This window comes from Lutzomyia longipalpis, chromosome 3 (assembly GCF_024334085.1).
Source record: "Lutzomyia longipalpis isolate SR_M1_2022 chromosome 3, ASM2433408v1".
Classification (NCBI taxonomy): domain Eukaryota; kingdom Metazoa; phylum Arthropoda; class Insecta; order Diptera; family Psychodidae; genus Lutzomyia; species Lutzomyia longipalpis.
This window is the reverse complement of record NC_074709.1, coordinates 10,889,951-10,907,884: the sequence shown is the minus strand read 5'-3', so window position 1 is coordinate 10,907,884 and position 17,934 is coordinate 10,889,951. Positions and strand designations below refer to the sequence as shown.

General features: G+C 35.9%; 1 protein-coding gene across 7 annotated transcripts in view; it reads right to left on the bottom strand.

Annotated features, from left to right (window-relative positions):
• The window catches only part of LOC129792072 (protein furry), an 81,043-nt gene that overhangs the window by 12,848 nt on the left and 50,261 nt on the right, over positions 1 to 17,934 (bottom strand). For all 7 annotated transcript variants that reach the window (XM_055830784.1, XM_055830789.1, XM_055830782.1 and 4 more), the window contains 11 exons: positions 12,605 to 12,724; positions 12,321 to 12,454; positions 12,052 to 12,150; positions 7,819 to 7,953; positions 7,540 to 7,708; positions 7,354 to 7,456; positions 6,780 to 6,915; positions 4,276 to 5,229; positions 2,827 to 2,968; positions 2,585 to 2,722; positions 2,178 to 2,299 (listed from right to left, as the gene is read on the bottom strand). In XM_055830784.1, the coding sequence (XP_055686759.1) occupies positions 2,178 to 2,299; positions 2,585 to 2,722; positions 2,827 to 2,968; positions 4,276 to 5,229; positions 6,780 to 6,915; positions 7,354 to 7,456; positions 7,540 to 7,708; positions 7,819 to 7,953; positions 12,052 to 12,150; positions 12,321 to 12,454; positions 12,605 to 12,724 (2,252 nt within the window). The remainder of the gene's footprint in view (positions 1 to 2,177; positions 2,300 to 2,584; positions 2,723 to 2,826; positions 2,969 to 4,275; positions 5,230 to 6,779; positions 6,916 to 7,353; positions 7,457 to 7,539; positions 7,709 to 7,818; positions 7,954 to 12,051; positions 12,151 to 12,320; positions 12,455 to 12,604; positions 12,725 to 17,934) is intronic.

Genomic DNA, 17,934 nt, shown 5'->3' with positions numbered 1-17,934 from the left:
ACAACATATCAAAAAATGAAAAAAATTTATGTCGTCGTTTTCGAGATATTCATCGAAAACTAATCGAAAATTTTGTTTTTCATTTTTGGCCCTCTAGCGGTCACTTTTGAAACTTCTGATGTTCTAGAGAGTTGTAGGGTTTGTTGAGATCTTTCATTTGACCCCGGGTTGATCAAAATCGGTCAAGCCGTTTTCGAGTTATGGTCGATTTTCGATGAAAAATTGTGGCGGCCATATTGACTAAACGGCTTGACCGATTTTCGAAAATGAGGTATCGTTGGAAAGCTCTTGATGGCCCCTACAACATATAAAAATTTCAGATTTTTAGCTATTACAGGGGCTGAGATATAGCGAAAACAAAATTTTGAGGTTATTCAAAATGGCGGACGGGGGGGTGGGGAAGTGGATTTGACATCATAATCGGATTTCTTCAGGTCGATATTTAAACTTTGCCGTTTACCGCAAGTCTCTATCTATTACCGTTCTCTTGCAATTTAAGTTTATAATCCGGAGGGCCGGACGGACGGCCGGACGGACGGCCGGCCGGAAAAAAACTTATTTTTGGCGCATACGTTTTTTGGAATGTGGGGACCCTAATTCGTGCTCATACCAAGTTTGAGCCCGATCTGACGACTTTCGATTTTGCTCGGTACACAAAAGCTGTGTCTGAAAGAAACACAGCTAATTTTAACATTTTGTATCATGCTAATAAGTATAAGAATTAATTAATTAATTAACTTTTTGAGAAGCTTTAACTATAAACATTTATTCTTTTAGTGTCCTATACTCAATTGGAAAACGTATAGCTAATCCTCTACTCCATTTACAATCAATATATCGTTTGACATCTCTTTATCAACGTGAAAAGGAATCTTGTGATGTATTTGCAGGAGCAGCTAAAGAGGTTTTAGAAAAAGCTTCTAATTTGATAAAGTTAATAAACTTAAAAAAATCTCTTTTAGGTTCTTTATGAAAAGAAAGCAACGTGGGAAAAGAATCATTTATCACAAAAATTAGAGAATGAAGAAGAAATTGATGAAGATTCAAGAACCCCACAAATCTTCATTGATCAACTTCTGGAATATCATTTAAAAGAAAAGAAATTCAGTGAAAAAGACGTTATTGGAGAGAGTATTATAATCCTTTCTGCTGTATGATTAAACAATATTTTTTTCATTATTGATTCAAAATTATTTATTTGGGATTTTTTCCTTTCAATTTTAGGGATATGAAACTACAGCAACTACCGGTGTCTATTGTATCCTAATGTTAGCCATGTTTCCTGAATATCAGGATAAAATTTACGAAGAAATTAAATCCATAATTCCCGAGCAGAAGGAAGACGTTGAATTTAAGGATATTAATGAATTTGATTTTCTTGATAGGTTTGTCCCAAAAACTCAAAAATTCTCGTAATAAGCTTCATTAAAATTCTTTTTGCAGATTTATTAAGGAGACTCTCCGTCTATTTCCTGCACTACCTTTCATGGCTAGAAGTGTATCACATCCCTTTCAATTAGGTAGGTTTCTAAGCATTTAATTAATACGTTTAACGTCTTTGGATTATTTTTTTAACCACGTTTTTATCCCTTAAAGGACAATACATCATCCCAGAAAACACCAACATTGTCGTACCTCTACTATTGTTGCACAGGAATAAAGATCTTTGGGGTCAAACCGCCGATAATTTCGATCCAGATCGCTTTCTTCCGGAAAACGTGGAAAAGAGACACCCTTATGCTTATTTGCCATACGGCGGAGGACCTAGGAATTGTATTGGCATGAAGTATGCCAATTTATTTCTAAAAACCTTCCTTGTTCACGCTGTGAGTAACTTTAAATTCCACACAGACCTCAAAATGACGGATCTACGATACTCTGTGGCATTATCATTGAAGTTAAAGAATAAACCAATCATTTATATTGAGAAAAGGGAAGGTTAAGTGATAAATTTGGCTTCTTTTATAAATTTTTATATCAATCAAGGCTTATTTTAATATTATTTAAAAATATTTTTAATAACAAATTATGTTATCAAGTTGAATAAAACGATTTTAGAACTTCTTTTGAATATTTCTTTTTTTTAAAGAATTTAAAAAAAAATCTAACTTATTTCAATGCTAATTTTGAGAGATTAATTTTTCCCAATTGATATAAAATGATAAAAGTTTCCTTACTTGCGTTCCGGTATCTCCGAGATGTTTCAAACTTTGGGCACTTCTTGATCTCGATAGGGATGAACCAAACTTTCCACCACTTCGCTCTATTTCGAGACCAGCTGCTCTATTTCTCAGCTCCACTATATATACGGAAAGGGTGGTAAGAAAGAACAAGTTTCACTTACAACGTATTCTCACTTTCGGGCTCAAGTTTTCAAGTGGTGGACTTATGCAAAGAGAAAGAGGAGATGAAAAAAAGTGCGCAAAAAGTTGCAAGTTGTGCAGAAAACACACTCACACACACCCTCCTTGCTAAAGTATCTCTTTACCTCCCTTAAATGCACCCACACACACACACTAAAGAATGGGGGTGGTGATAATTTATGTGTCGGTTTAATTAAAAAAGTATACTCAAGTTAACTCACCCTGCTTATCGTTGGGTGACGACGTTGTCTTACGTGTGCAATAGGACACGGAGTAGCTTGTACTCCGTGTATGCCCCTGATTGGCTGAGAAATTTGCGGTCAACGGTGATCCAGGAACTCCCGATGGGGATTTCTTACCTGTGTGCATAAAATTACCCCAAAGTGTTAAAATAAACATGAGACATGTGAAACTTTCTCAAAACTTGATTAATTTAAGCGAGAGAGAGAGTATATTCAACCACCTGCTGCAGTATTTGTGCCATCCTTGTTGTTTAAATTCGGTGTACTCTTGAAGATATCCTTCATCACATCCAATGGCCTAAAGTCTGAATCCAAACTGTCTACAGCAGCTTCCAGTGTCAACAGCAATTCCGTTACGTAACCCTTTTGGGGAAAATAATTTCATTAGTTTTTGTGTCACATTTAAATGAGAAAATGGGGGATTGGGAAAAGCTCAAACAAATATGTAGTTCACACGCTTTTCACCTCAACAAGGGGAAAAGTTTCAAAATTTATATGTCAATTTAACTTTCAACATAGCTCTGTGTAACTTCTTCTTCTTTATTATATATCTTTTATGTAAACGAATTCAAATTGGGTCTTGTTGTAAATTTATAAAATCAAATACCATAGACTTTGTTTTATTTTACTTAATAACATCATGGGGAATTAAAATGGACCACAAACCACACATGAGAATTGTCAGAGCCACAAAATATTCCTTGTCATTGTTGGATTTAATATGTTGGAACGACAGAACAAAATTTCTTTAAACGAATATCCTCTCAATGGTTTAAATAAAAGTAGTTTCTGTGAATTAATTAATTTACTTCGACCACCACTCTGTTTGATTTTAACTCTTCGTGTTTACAAGATAAATTGATTTTCTTCGAAATCCCTTCAATTAGTTTAAGGAGTAAAAAGCAAATATTTAGAAAGTTTGAAAATTAATTAACTACAAAACAACCCTAAACAAGATTAGTTTGCTTTAAATTCCATTTTAAAGGAATCTCCCAAAACGTATTTTTCACTCTGAAAATCATTCTTTCGCAAAGGATATTGATTTCTTCGTCAAAACTCCATTCAATTTATTGAATTTACCGGAAATTTCCACAAGAAACTCAAAAAAGTTTCTCAAGTGGATTTAACTTTTAACAATGATTACTCATGCAGACAATTTTTTTTAATTTTTTGGAATAAATTTTCCATGCCAAATGCTCTTCGTGCACCTTTTGGATTGTTTGCTTGTCTTCTTTAAAGTTATGCTGGCAACGGGGAATTAAAGGGAAATCACTATCCAAGTACAACAATCAATACTTTCTACGCTCTACTTCTCCTTATTAATTTGAAACTTTCTCTCCGGAGCAATAAATTACATTGTTGGAGGAGCAAGATTAAGTAAAGAGGTATTCTAAAGGATTAACACATGGTTCTATGTGTGTGTGTGTGGATAGAGTGTGTAGGAAGTTTAGTGTTTAAGGTCTTAAAGATTAAAGGATTTTCAACTAAACACAAGGGAGAGGGGGTAAAGAAAATCCATCCCCATTTGGGCGTGGAGGATGGCACGAAAGCACCATATTGAACATTTTACATGGGAATAGAATAATTTTTCGAAAATTCTCTTGAATGTAATTAAATGGAACATAAAACAGGAAGTTCTTGAAAGGATTGTATTATAAGTAGTAACATACCTGCATGTCTTCCCCCTGTTCAGCCACAGTTTCCACAAGGCGCGATAGAATGTCGGACAACATGCGGGAATTGATGGGCACATTGAGAGCACGGAACACCTGTAAACTCCTCCCAGCGTAGTGACGCGATGAACAGCTAAGCCCCAGCTGAAGAGCTGTCTGAGACCATCTTTCGGAAATCCTCGCAAGGGGATAGCTGTCTGAGAAGACCTTGAGAATGTGATGGAGGAAGCATGTTAGCTGTTCGGCGGATTTAATACTCCACAACTTCGCTGTGATATCCTCATAATTCCACAGTGGCTGTGGGGAGCCACGTGAAAGGAAGAGGATGAGACTCTTAATAACATGAGCCGTTGGCATTGATGGTCCCGGCTGGGGTGGAGCATTCTCCTCCGTTACAATCAATGGTACTTCGTAATTTTCCGGTGGTGCCGTACCACCTGTTAATGCTGCCTGTGTCCCAACTGCAGCAGGTACAATTGGGCCAAAGAGATAACTATCAAACTCCTGGTCAGGTTCGGTGAAATTATGCTGAATCACCGGCAATGTTGGCACCGTAATACCCAGCCCGAGTCTCAGTGTTTCGCTATTTAGCAAAATACGTGCCACACTCAGGTGATCACTGTGCTCAGCGAGAACCACCAATAAATTCAGCAGAAGTTGCTTGCAGTGATCCCGCACAATGGGACGTGTGTGGTCAATTCCGAGGAATAAAATGTGCATCATAAGTGGAATGTGGAGTGTCCAATCAATTCCCGGAATACCATCAACCACAATATCGGTCAAAAGCATCACAGCTACATTGCATCGATGAAACCCACTAATTGGTAAGCTCATATCGGGTAAGAATTCCGTAAGGGGTGCAAAATAACCCCCATACTCGGGCATGGGGAGTGGATGCGGTGCCACGGGTGCTCCATTTGATCTCAACTCAAATCCCTCCTCCTGTGTCAACTGCAAAGCCACAGAAATTGCAACAATATTTAGCCCCCAAGGAGAAAATTGATTACGAAATCAAGTCATTTTTCCCATTTTCAAAGACCTTAAATTTAATTGGACGCTGGATTTAAATAATTCCATCTAAATTAGTTTTGCTATATTATATCCTATCAAAAGAACATTCCAAGAAGGAATCCAAAGCAGAAGCTTTTGTAAAGATCCCCTCAAGGATATATTTTATGTAACCATCAACTTTATTAATTTCATAACATTGATGCACGACTGTCATACACATTTTATGCAAGAGGCAGCATTAAATTAATTTAAATTGATTTCATTTCCCATACAGTCATGTGCGAAATAAAGGGAGATAAATTAGTGGATTGATTCTGATCTGAAACATTAACCTTTCAATACAATTTTTCTACAAGTTTTCCTCTACTTTTGTGAATGAGTCTGTTGTGTGTTTTATAGCATTCTTCCGCTCGGGGATTTTCCTAATTTATCAGGAATTTTCAACACAGACACATTAACAGAAAAATACGGAGAAAAACCTGTAAGAAAATTCAATAGAGTAAAACTGCGATTTACATTAGAATCCAACCACAGGAATAAGTTATTTTCCATTCAAAATAATCTCTTCCTTCACAAAGGAAATATTTTTAGACACCAAAAATTAGGAATTTCAGAAACGTAAAGAAAGGACAAAATTTCATCAATTATGCTAATCTTCAGGCGATTCAGCATTATTGCTTACCATAATCAACAAGTTTAAGAGAATTCTACCTAAATATCTAGTCCATCAGACATTTTCCGAATACAAAATAATTTTTCATTGCTTGGAAAAGAACTTTTCTGAAGCTGTTGCTATTTTGTCACACCATTTTTATTCAGAACACGTCTGTGGAAATGTGCCCACCCTCAATATCATTTTTCTCTCCCCCATTTTTTTGCGTATTTAATCAACCAAAAAATCCCATTGTTTGTTCTTACAAAAATTTCCAGTCACTTGGAAAAAAAATTGAAAAATCCTATTAAATCTCTCTCTCTCCCCACAAACACCCCCTATAAAGAAAATGGGGCATCAATATTCAAGGGATTTTTTTTAATTCAGTCTCCCCCTCACCACCAAATATTGCAAAGCTCCATAGAAAAAAAAGTATTGATTTTGTGGGAAGTGATTTGGGATAATTATATGAAAATATAAACAAATACATGTTTAAATAAATAGCCAAGGATATTTTTTATAGATAGAGTCACATTGTTTATCAAGAGAGAGAAAGAGAATCAATATAATCTTTCAATTTACTCACAGGATCCCCTTTTTAGCCACAAAATTTGCCTTTTGTTATTCTCTCGCTGTTTATTTAATTCACAAGAGAATTTGGGGATGTTTTTTTTCTCTTCTTCGGTGATTTAAAAATTGTAAGGGATGAATATTGCAGTAAAAAAAAATAAAATAAATTGTTTTCTGGGGGGAAAATGTTCATTCATAGCGAGGCTTGACCCTCGAGGCAATTCAAAAAAAATTGTATTAAAGAGAATTTTTTGTTCATGAAACATACCTCTGGCTCATTTGTGATAACATCCTCTGGTCTGGGTAAGATTGATGGACCTGATGCTGCACGGATTTTGTCACTTCCTCTTGGGGGTCGATAGCCCGTGGAGAAGGATCTCAGGCCGCTGTCGGATTTGCAAGTTCTATACGCAGATTTGGGGATTTGTAAGAGAAGGGAAGCAAAGAGAGAAATTAAGTAAATTTTATCTTTACAATGAGTGTTACGTCATTGTGATTAATTAGAGATGATTTATTAGCAACAAAACAATCACACACAAAAACGTCAAAGAAATGAGACAATTTAAAATGTTCTTCACCACCATATAAAGCACGCAGTGATGTTGTTAGAAAAGAAGGCAATGATGTGAGTAAATTTTGTGATAAATCTCACAGAGAAGAGATTCTTCCTCCTCCACTAAAGACTAGAACATTTGTAACCGACAACATTGCATGCATAGTCAACAGTATGATGCAGAATTTAGCATTATACCCTAAATGAACTATAGTTCACCCAGGAAGCATTTTTTATGTCCTGCGTGATGTATGAAGCATATTTTAATAAAAATGTTGAGAGGACTCACCCTGTTTTTATGGGATCCTCGCCACTGTGGCGTTTTGTGTGGATTGTCCCCTTTTCCACGGCCAATTCCTGCAAACGAGCATCATTAGCGCCAGTCGCAGGACCTGCCAATGATTGAGGGGGTAGAAAAAAAAAAGGAAAAATTACGACAAAATCTGCAGGACCATTAGGAATGTCTCCACTTTACCATCTGAATGGCTCGAGGCCTTCCTCATGCTGGTCAATCGATAAAATGGGGGTGTTTCCGTACGTTCGATGAGGCAATTAAGTGTTTCCACAATTTGCAGTTCCGACATTAGTTCATCGAGTAACCGATTGGGGCATGTCCGGGCGAGATAGAGAGCCACTCGTTTTGCCTAAAATTCAACCAACCCACCAAAAGGATTTTTTAAAAATATTTTCATCATTCTTGTTTTGTTAGAATTCTTCTCATTTCCTCTACAATACATAAGATTCTGTTACTTACATAGGGTAAAAGTTCAGTTGGCGCCATGCCTGACATTATGACTAAATATCGCAGTATTACTTTGAGATTGTTTTGCCAGAATTGACACAGTGTACCCCACAATTCCTCAATGTCCCTTGAATGGGAGTCTGCAAACTACAACAGAAAAATTCAAGGAAACAATCAAAGACTGAAAGAAAAGAGCTTTTCCAACATTTTCTTCAGAAATAAATTCAAAAATAAATTGAAATAATCCCAAAATATAATTCCTAAAAACCAAAATTCATTTAAGCTAGAATACAACATTGAAAATAAGGAAAATAAGCTCAATTTGAGTAGATAATTCATACTTCATCTTACAGAGAAAATCTCATTTTCCACATACACGAGAACATAATCCTAAGCCACAACAACGTACCACGAAAAAGAAGAGAGGAGAATGTGTGCAAAGAAAGCCCTTGAACGTCATAAATTGAAGTAATTTTCCCAATTTTCCATTAAATCAGAATTTAGGATGTGAAAGAAAATGAAGAGAATTTTTTCTTCAACACTTCTTCGCTGTATTCTTAACAAATTACGAAGTCCCATCAAATCACACGTGGAACAAGTTCGCTATATAAGGAATTTAGACTAAAAATTAATTTAATATGAAATGTAAATAACATATGACTTCTAGGAGCTTTTTAACATAAAATTCTTTGTCTATAATTTTAATTTCTAATGAAAAATATCATTAATATTTCATAAAAGTCAAAGACAAAGAGAGGAAAAAGACACAACATAAATCCCCTTTGTTATATATAATTTTCTTTAATTATTTATTTTGAAAATAAGCCGCAGAAATTTTAATTATTCTCATGAAATCCATCAAAAAGCTTCAAATTATGTATTATACATTAAAATCGCAACATTGGTGTGGTCTTATTGTGAAAACAATAAAATATAACGACGCCATGAAATATTATAATCAGCGCCACGGAAAGCCTTTTTATGATAAACCGCGAGGATGATTAAGATATGAAATGTAGGGCTTAAGACAATTTAAATTGTTATACATTTCAGTGAATTAATTTTCTCACTTTGTCTCTTCACTCAAAAACCTTTCTCTCTTTGCATTTGATCCCTTCGTGTCACACCGTACTTAATGAAACGTAAATTGATGCGAAATCGCGGTAAAATCCATTCTTGGTGAATTAAGAATTGTCCTTTTAAACCTTCCCCTTTCCCCATTCTATCTAAACATTTTAGCTGTGATTCTTTCGAAGAAAAGAATAGCACAGCTTCTGTGTACCACCTAAAATGCAATGTTGTCCGATCGGGCTCAAACTTGGTATGAGCACGAATTAGAGTCCCCACATTCCAAAAAACGTATGCTTCAAAAAACTTTTCCGTCCGGCCGTCCGTCCGTCCGTCCGTCCGTCGTATAAGGCTTAATTACAAGAGAACAGTAATAGATAAAGACTTGCGGTCAACGGCAAAGTTTAAATATCGACCTGAAGACATCCGATTATGAAGTCAAATCTACCCCCCCACCCCCCCGTCCGCCATTTTGAAACACCCCTAAACTTTGTTTTGGCTATATCTCAGCCCCTGTAATAGCTAAAAATCTGAAATTTTGATATGTTGTAGGGGCCATCACGACCTTTCCAACAATACCTCATTTTCGAATATCGGTCAAACCGTTTAGTCAATATGGCCGCCACAATTTTTCATCGAAAATCGGCCATAACTCGAGAACGGTTTGACCGATTTTGATCAACTCAAGCTCAAATGAAAGCTCTCAGCAAGCCCTACAACTTTCTAGAACATCTAAAGTCTCAAAAGTGACCGCTAGAGGGCCAAAAATCAAAAACAAAATTTTCGATGAGTTTTCGATGAATATCTCGAAAACTGTACGATAGATTTGGATGAAATTTCAGTATGTTATAGTTGACTATATTATCTAGCTCCGTGCCAAAAATGAAGAAAATCTATGTCGCCGTTCTCGAGATATAGCCTTCCAAAGTTGGCATGTCATATCTCGGGTTCTACAAGTCCGATTTTAATCAACTCAAGCGCAAATGAAAGGTTTCGTGAAGCTCTATAAATGTCTAGAACATTGCAACTTCGAAAAATGACCGCGAGAGGCGCTAAAGTCAAAATCAAAATTTTCGAAAATTTCGAACTCGAATATTTCGAAAATGCTATTATCGATTGACGTCATATTTTAATATATGATAGTTGAGGTTAAGACCTTTCCAACGATAGCTCAAACTCGAAAATCTATGGAGCCGTTCCCGAGATATGGCGTTTTAAAGATTTCTTGGGAGATGACTTTTCAACTTTTCCCGACTTTGCGCGTATTTAAATGAATTTGCGTTCTAGTTTGCTCTCACAAAATTGGTACACTGAAAGAAACACAGCTCTCGTAAGCTTGGTCAGCTTACCAGTATTTTTTTTATATAAACTTTCTTGGCATCTTTTTGGATGAATTTGTTCTTCTTTGTGTCTCGTCCACAAGAAACTTTAGGGTCAAAGTTTTATCTTTTGTCAGTGTTGTGTTGAAAAGAAGGATGATGATGAAAAAATACACGTGGAGGTGAAAGGAAAGTTTCCAACGCCTTGTCAACAGTTTGAGATGATTTTTTGTGTATCTTCAGTTAAGAAAATTATCCTTAAAAAAAACTTTTGTTATTTCCTTAAATATCTGTGACAAAGATGAATTTCTCTGAATGTCCTCTTGTTCTTTGTCTAAAAGCCCCAGCACAAGGTGAGAAAATTTAATTTTCCACCATCAACCTCTGACCTAAAAGATTTTTTTCTTTTCCTTAAAAAATTCCTCCTATTTCTTTGGGCTCTGAAATATATTTTTTTGTTTTACAACTTTTACACCAAATGATAACATTTTGAAGAAATTTTACTAAAGTCAAGAATAAAGTTTTAATTGTTGAAATCTTTAGCGTTGTTTAACTTTTCTATTTTTTTGTGGAAAAAGAAGAAGCATTGAGTGATTGTAGGAAAGATATGAAGAAAAGAAAGTTTCAAGGATATAATTCTTCTTATACAAAAATACTCTCAAGAAATCCAGAATTAAAAAATTCTTGAATGTCCTACATAGAGAAGGAAAGAAAATATAAACAGAAGGATGAGAAATATTTATTCCACATTTTCATCCTCTTCCTTTTCCTCCCATTGGTCTGTCTGTTATATAAAAATGTAAAAGAAAAAAAACATGATTAAGGGATGCTTTTATTCTCTCGCATTTACACTAAAGATGAAGAGTTTATGTTAAAGCACATTGCCTTTAAATGGAGAAGGCAGAGTTTAATTTTTTTCTCTTGCTCTTCTTCTTCCTCCACCTTCAAACCCATTTCTTTCACCGTTGTAAGTTGGATACGACTACATGGATCCCCCCAGATATCAATGAAATATTTATATATCCGCCTCCAGCAGAAGAAAATGACGAGCAAAAAAAAAAAAGAGTCTAACAAGTAGTTTGAAGAAGGTTTCTTTTCAATTTCAAACCAAAAGAAGAACACAAGTACCATCCACCACTAAGTGTTCTTTTTAGGAAATTGAATATTTTACTGTATAAACCCCCATGTGAATTAGGCGGGCTATCTATGCTGTGTATAAGCTATATATGGATCGTTAAATGGACATATAAACTATGTTGGAGCCCCACCGCAAATTGCAATTTTCTTTTCTCATCCATTGAAAAATCACTTTTCCACCCACAACTCGTATCTTTTTCTCATCACCACACACACACATACTGCCTTCTTGTGGCTATATATACGACAAACTATTAAATTAAATAGAAAATAATGGTACTAACAAGAGAACGTGACAAGAATGCATAAATTCTCTATCACTTTGTCCCTTTGTATTGCTTCTGTTTTTTCTCTTTCTCAACTTCCGCGTCTTGTTCGAGATTAAAAAAACAAAATCTTCCTCAAAACAAGATAAAAAAAAACTTCATTTCTGCAATATTAATTTTTTATGTGGATAGAAAAGGAAAATAATGAATTCTCTGCATGTAATAAAATGCAATAGTGTTGCATAGCACAAGAGAATTGGGTTGGATGGACTTTGTTATTCATAAAGTTTTTAATTTAATTTTCAATTAAAATATTCTACAAATTCTTTCCTGTAAGCCTGAAGAAGATGGAACATTTACCGAAAATTCACGAAAGAAATATTTTTTATTTAAAATTCTTCCCCAATTATTTATGAAAAATAAAAAAAAAAGTGAATTTAAAATAAAACATTTACCTTGACAGTAATGTAGAAGAGATTATTTAATATCATTTCCGTTGCTTCCGTTGATCCTGACCCTTCTCTGCGTCCTTTATTTCCTGTATCTGGGTAATACTGTGAAGTTTGAATGTAAAATATATAAATGATTTAAACATGTTCTGTGAGATAAATAAATCTTCATTTTAACATTCATTCAAATGGAATCTTCTTGACAAATTTATCGTGCCTTTGATATGCAAAATAAGGAGACTGGAGGGAAAAAGACAGAAATTTAATATCTTTACCATAATGTAGGACAATGGGGTGGCTGGTGGTACACTTGCGGCAACAAGTTCAACATTTTCCAACCACGGCAGAAGACACTGCAGAAGAGACACTCGAACCTCAGCACGGGCCGTTTGAAAGCGATGAGTAATTTCTGATAAGTGCATATGACAAAGAGAAAATTTTCAATTACACCACATTGACGTCAATATAGGGTGGCTCTTTTGATGGACTCTCTTTTCTCTTCATTTTAATATTATGCAAAATTCGCTAAAGGGTTAAAAAAAAAGAAATTCTTTCTTACCAGAAAACATGGGCATTGTGAGTTCAGGACGCAATTGAGCCATTTGCTTTGATAGGAACATCTGAGATCGACAGTAAGCATTGGTCAGGAGGACATCTAGAGTCCCAAGACGTTCTTCATCTGCAAAAAAAAATAAGGAAAATGAAAATTAAAACTCTACTGGTTTTGTTTCTCTCTGTGAATTAATTGATTTCTCAGGAAATTAATATTCCACTGACGAAGAATGCTTATCAATTGGTCTTTTGGAAGGATTAAAGAGCAATATATAAGGTCGATTCTCATTGATCAACATAGACCATAGGAGAGTCATTTTCTTGTCACACACCCACTTTAGAATAATTTACCAATATTGCCTTTTAGCTGTCAGAATGTTCTTCTCACCAGACATCCTAAAGACCCTTAAAACTCTCTCCCTCACTTCCTTGGCCATTTTCCATTTCCCACAAATTCAAAATGTATATTATTCAAATATGCTTGCCAAATAGTTTTCGATTTTCGCTCAATCATCTACTTCTCATTCCACCCGTGTCACCTCATGGCAAGAAAATCCAATTTACTTGAAAGATTTCTTTTTTTCATGCCACATTCTCCCATGGAAAATCCATTTAATTTTCACATTAAACAAGTTCAAGGACATGGCTTCGCTATATATATTGGCATAGGTATGTTGTAGTTTCCGTGTACAAACCCCATGGCAATGTTGCGCCTATTGAGTGGCACTCAAAACATCAAATTGATCCTAATTTCCATTTAATCTCTCACTCCTTCTTCCAACTAAACTGCATGGAATTTAGAGGAATTTAATATAATTGAATTTCCAAGCAGCACTTTGTGCAACAGCTCGACTAAATCGTCAAGTTATTGCATTCGTGGATTTTCTGCAATGCGTGTATTTTCCAACTAAAACGGAATGACAATATAGCTGATAAACATTTATACAAATTTACATGCAAACAACATGACAATATAACATTTAGCAAACACGTGAGAATTTGTGAGTTGCCAACATATTTAAAAACGAGGTAAATTGTCGCTTCGCTCCAATTTACCTCGCCCCGCTTCGCGGGGATTTGTTGCGCTTCGCGCAAATTTTATATAGAGAAAATAATTGAGATGAAAAAAGTCCAATAGAAAATGTATTCGTTGGTAACAATCGCCTGGTATCAGTAGTCTCTGTACCAAATTTCATCACGATCGGACCAACGGTGTAGAAATGCATAGCTGAACAGGAACGAAATTTTAGAGAGACCTTTCTTTATTATATAGATGGGCCACACAAAAACCTCCAACAGATATTTCAAAGGGAAAAAGTGAATTTCACACAACATTTATGGCGCCAGATTCAAAAAGTAGCCAAAAAAACATGAATTTTATATGGGGGCTATATGAAGGGGGGCTCTGGGGGGAAAATGAATGTCGTTGGTAAAAACCGCCTGGTATCAGGAGTCTCTGTACCAAATTTCATCACGATCGGACCAACGGTGTAGAAATGCATAGCTGAACAGGAACGAAATTTTAGAGAGACCTTTCTTTATTATGTAGATGGGCCACACAAAAACCTCCAACAGATATTTCAAAGGGAAAAAGTGAATTTCACACAACATTTATGGCGCCAGATTCAAAAAGTAGCCAAAAAAACATGAATTTTATATGGGGGCTATGTGAAGGGGGGCTCTGGGGGGAAAATGAATGTCGTTGGTAAAAACCGCCTGGTATCAGGAGTCTCTGTACCAAATTTCATCACGATCGGACCAACGGTGTAGAAATGCATAGCTGAACAGACACCATATTTTTGAGAGACCTTTCTTTATTATATAGATCATATATTTTGAGGTATTTGCGGTAGGAAATTTTGGTAAAAAAGCTTTGATTATTTGAGGGTTGTCTCAGTTTTATTTCAATTAATTTTTCATATATTTTTTATGTAAATTTTTAGATTATTTCTATTCGTTTATGGACTACATTTGAAGGAATAAAAAAAGAGCCATCAGACGCAGATTTTCCAAGCCGCATCCGCCGGAAATAATAGAAAATTAAGCCACAGCCGCCGTTACTAGTACGACTGGAGGCTCTGGTATTTATTCTATTGCGACGTTTCGAAGGCTCAGATTACCCTCTTCCTCAGGTCTACAAAGTCTTTTAATTTTTTTTAAATTTTAGCTTTGAATCCGAGATTTTTATCCGATTTAAGCTTTCAGATTTAAATTTTCAAACAATTTTTTTCATCCGAGATAAATATGAGACGAATCATTATTGCTTAAGTAGTTTTATTAATTTCAAAAGTTTACATTTAACTCTTTTAATACTTTTTTATCAGTGTTTTATTGAAGATTAAAAAGGATTTTTTTTTCATTTTAAAATCTACAGAAGAGATTTTAAAGATTTTTTCTTGATAAAAGAAAAATTAGCATTGAAAATCTCCTCCCTTCATACAAGAAGAACCTCAACTCAAGATAGTCTTATGGTCTTATGAGTTTCCATAATGAAATTCCAGACAAATACTAATTTGTTTAGCAAACTTCCTAATCACACAATTACTAGTTTACCAAAGAAGTCAGACGTCCAACATCCCAAACAAATTGATAGATGAGTTTCTTTAGGGAGTAGATAGCGCATGTGATTAGTAATTCGGGGTAAATTGATATCATTATGTAGGGAAGAAGAGCGTCTCGGCAGCCCCCTTTGGGGAGATCAATGGGGTTACAGCAGGGGGTAGCCTTGCTTCTTCTTCGTATACGAAATGAAGGTGTGATAATGATTGTGTCGCCATAAATTGGAACAAAACCATATTGTGAGACCCTCTATCGCATTTCAGCATCAACTTTCTCAAGATGATCATCCCCCCTCGCATATCCTTCGAGAGATATCCTTTTGGCGTCCTTCACAATTTAATTGGGGGGTGTTTTGTAATCATCCCGTCAAAGGAATTAGTCAAAATGAGAAGACATAACTCAGCGGGGACCTCGCAAAAGAGCTCCAACATAGACTTCCTTCCAACCCCCGTCGCGTTAGAATTTGTATCAATTCGAATTTATTGTTAGCTAAATCATAAGTTGTAATTCACAAATTCAGCAAAAGCTCCCTCCCTGTGAATACTAATGGAGTTCTCGTGCGTAAATTTTATTCCAAAGCTCCACCACAAATTACATCCATGAAAGTCACTCTTTCTCTCCCTCTCTGGTAAAGCTCAAAAATTTCCTGACACTCATGGCTTTTCTTTCCAATTCTTTTGCGCGCGCTAGTCCTTTTCATTATACAGTCCCTTGTTGGAAATAATAGAGAACGTGAATGGAGAAAAAAAATGTCCCACCCTCCGTCAGGCTTTGGTGATAAATATTCACTCAATTCTCCCCTTGCTCTTTACTTTTTTTTTTAAATAAAAAATCATCATAAAACTGGGGGTTGCAAGTTGTGAAATAACAATATTTTTTGCAAGCATCTTTATCATGTCCAGCGTAGGAGTTATTTCAATTTTTTCCCATATTGACAAAATTATTTATTCCGACGTTTCCATAAAACATAATTCCGATTGTCTGCGTATCTGATAAAATTATATGACCTCAGTCTCTTGAGCACTGCTTGTATTTATTGTTTTATGGTTCCACGATGTCGAACAACAAGAATTTCTCACTAAAATAGGCTCCCTTTTGTATTATTAAAGGCGTGTAATTTTTAGACTAAACGTTACAGAAGACTTATTCACAAAAAATATATAATTGAGAATATTCTAAAGGGAAAAACTTCCATAAAAAGTCATAATTTATTAAACACCTGTGGCTGGATTCTAATATAGAACGCAAAGTTTCCATACTATTTTTCTATACAATTTTTTCTACTATTTTATGACATTATATCCTTTTCATATTTTCCATCGTTTTCCAAGAATTTTCGGCACACACGCACATATTCTTAAAAATACATAGAAAATAATTTAAAGAAAAATAACATAGAAATGATACGTTCCACATGCGAATCTAACCACTGAAAGAATCTCTAAAAATCAAGTAAGAAAATTAATTAAACTAAAAATCTAACACACCCCATTTTACCCTATTTTTCCAATTTTTTTTTACGACTCCTTTATTGTTTCCCTGTGTGCTACACAATACAACTATTTATGACATTATAAGAAAGTGACATGGAGAGTAAGAGCCAGTGCTCCTACTCACAAAAAAGACTAAAATTTAATTTATTTGACGGTACAAGTACGATAAAAGGAAAAACTCAACAAAAGTACAAGTCCGATGGCCAGTGTCGTTGCAGTCTTCTACGTGTTTGGGGCTCCCTCAGGACATTCTTCTCCACGATGGCATTTGGGTGAGCTTCAAGTCGAGCTTTATATGTCTTGCTTCTTTCACGGGCTACCTCCTTCACGGGCTGAATATCCAGGTCATTCAAGAGAACTTCGTTGCGAACATACCATGGGGCTCCCGTCATCAAGCGGATCATCTTGGTCTGGAATCTTTCCAGAATTTCAATATTGGAAGAGGCCGCACACCCCCACAATTGAATCCCATAAGTCCACACAGGAACGATGACCGTTTTGTAAAGTAGAACCTTATTCCTCAAGGACAACTTTGACCTAGGTCCCAGGAACCAATACATCTTACGTGAAAGCATACTCAGATGCATCCTTTTGGCCCAGATATGCTTCTTCCACGACAGCCTCTTGTCCAAGTGTAAACCAAGGTACCTCACCACCTCAGTCTGGGGCACCGCATGACCGTTTAGTGCAACAGGGGGACATTCTCCTTTTCTCAGTGTGAAGGTGATGTGCTGCGACTTGCTTTCGTTGACCTTGATCCTCCATTCCTTCAACCACCCCTCGATCGCACTCAGGTGCTCTTGGAGAAAATGGCTTGCGGTGTTAGGGTCCTCATGCACAGACACAATGGCTGTATCATCTGCGAAGGTGTAGACCGAGGTATGGCGATTTGTTGGCAAGTCAGCAGTAAAGAGAAGGTACAACAGGGGTCCAAGGACACTACCCTGAGGCACGCCAGAAGTGATTCTCCTGAGGTCTGTCGACTCATTTTGAAGTTGAACATAGAACAGTCTGTCCTCCAGATATGATTTGAGTACCCTGTAGAAGACAGCAGGTAAAGCCCACCTCAGCTTAGCACACAGACCCCCATGCCACACCTTATCAAAGGCCTGGCTGATGTCCAAAAATAGTTTTTTCCAATTAAACATCAAGTTTATTTTTCACATAGACAACCAATTCACAAGAATTTTTCTTTGTGGAAAAAATAACTTCCAAATCCTATTAGCTTAATTTTATTTATTTAGTAGCGAAATGCTGGCTTAGCAAAATCTCCTCATAATTCCTG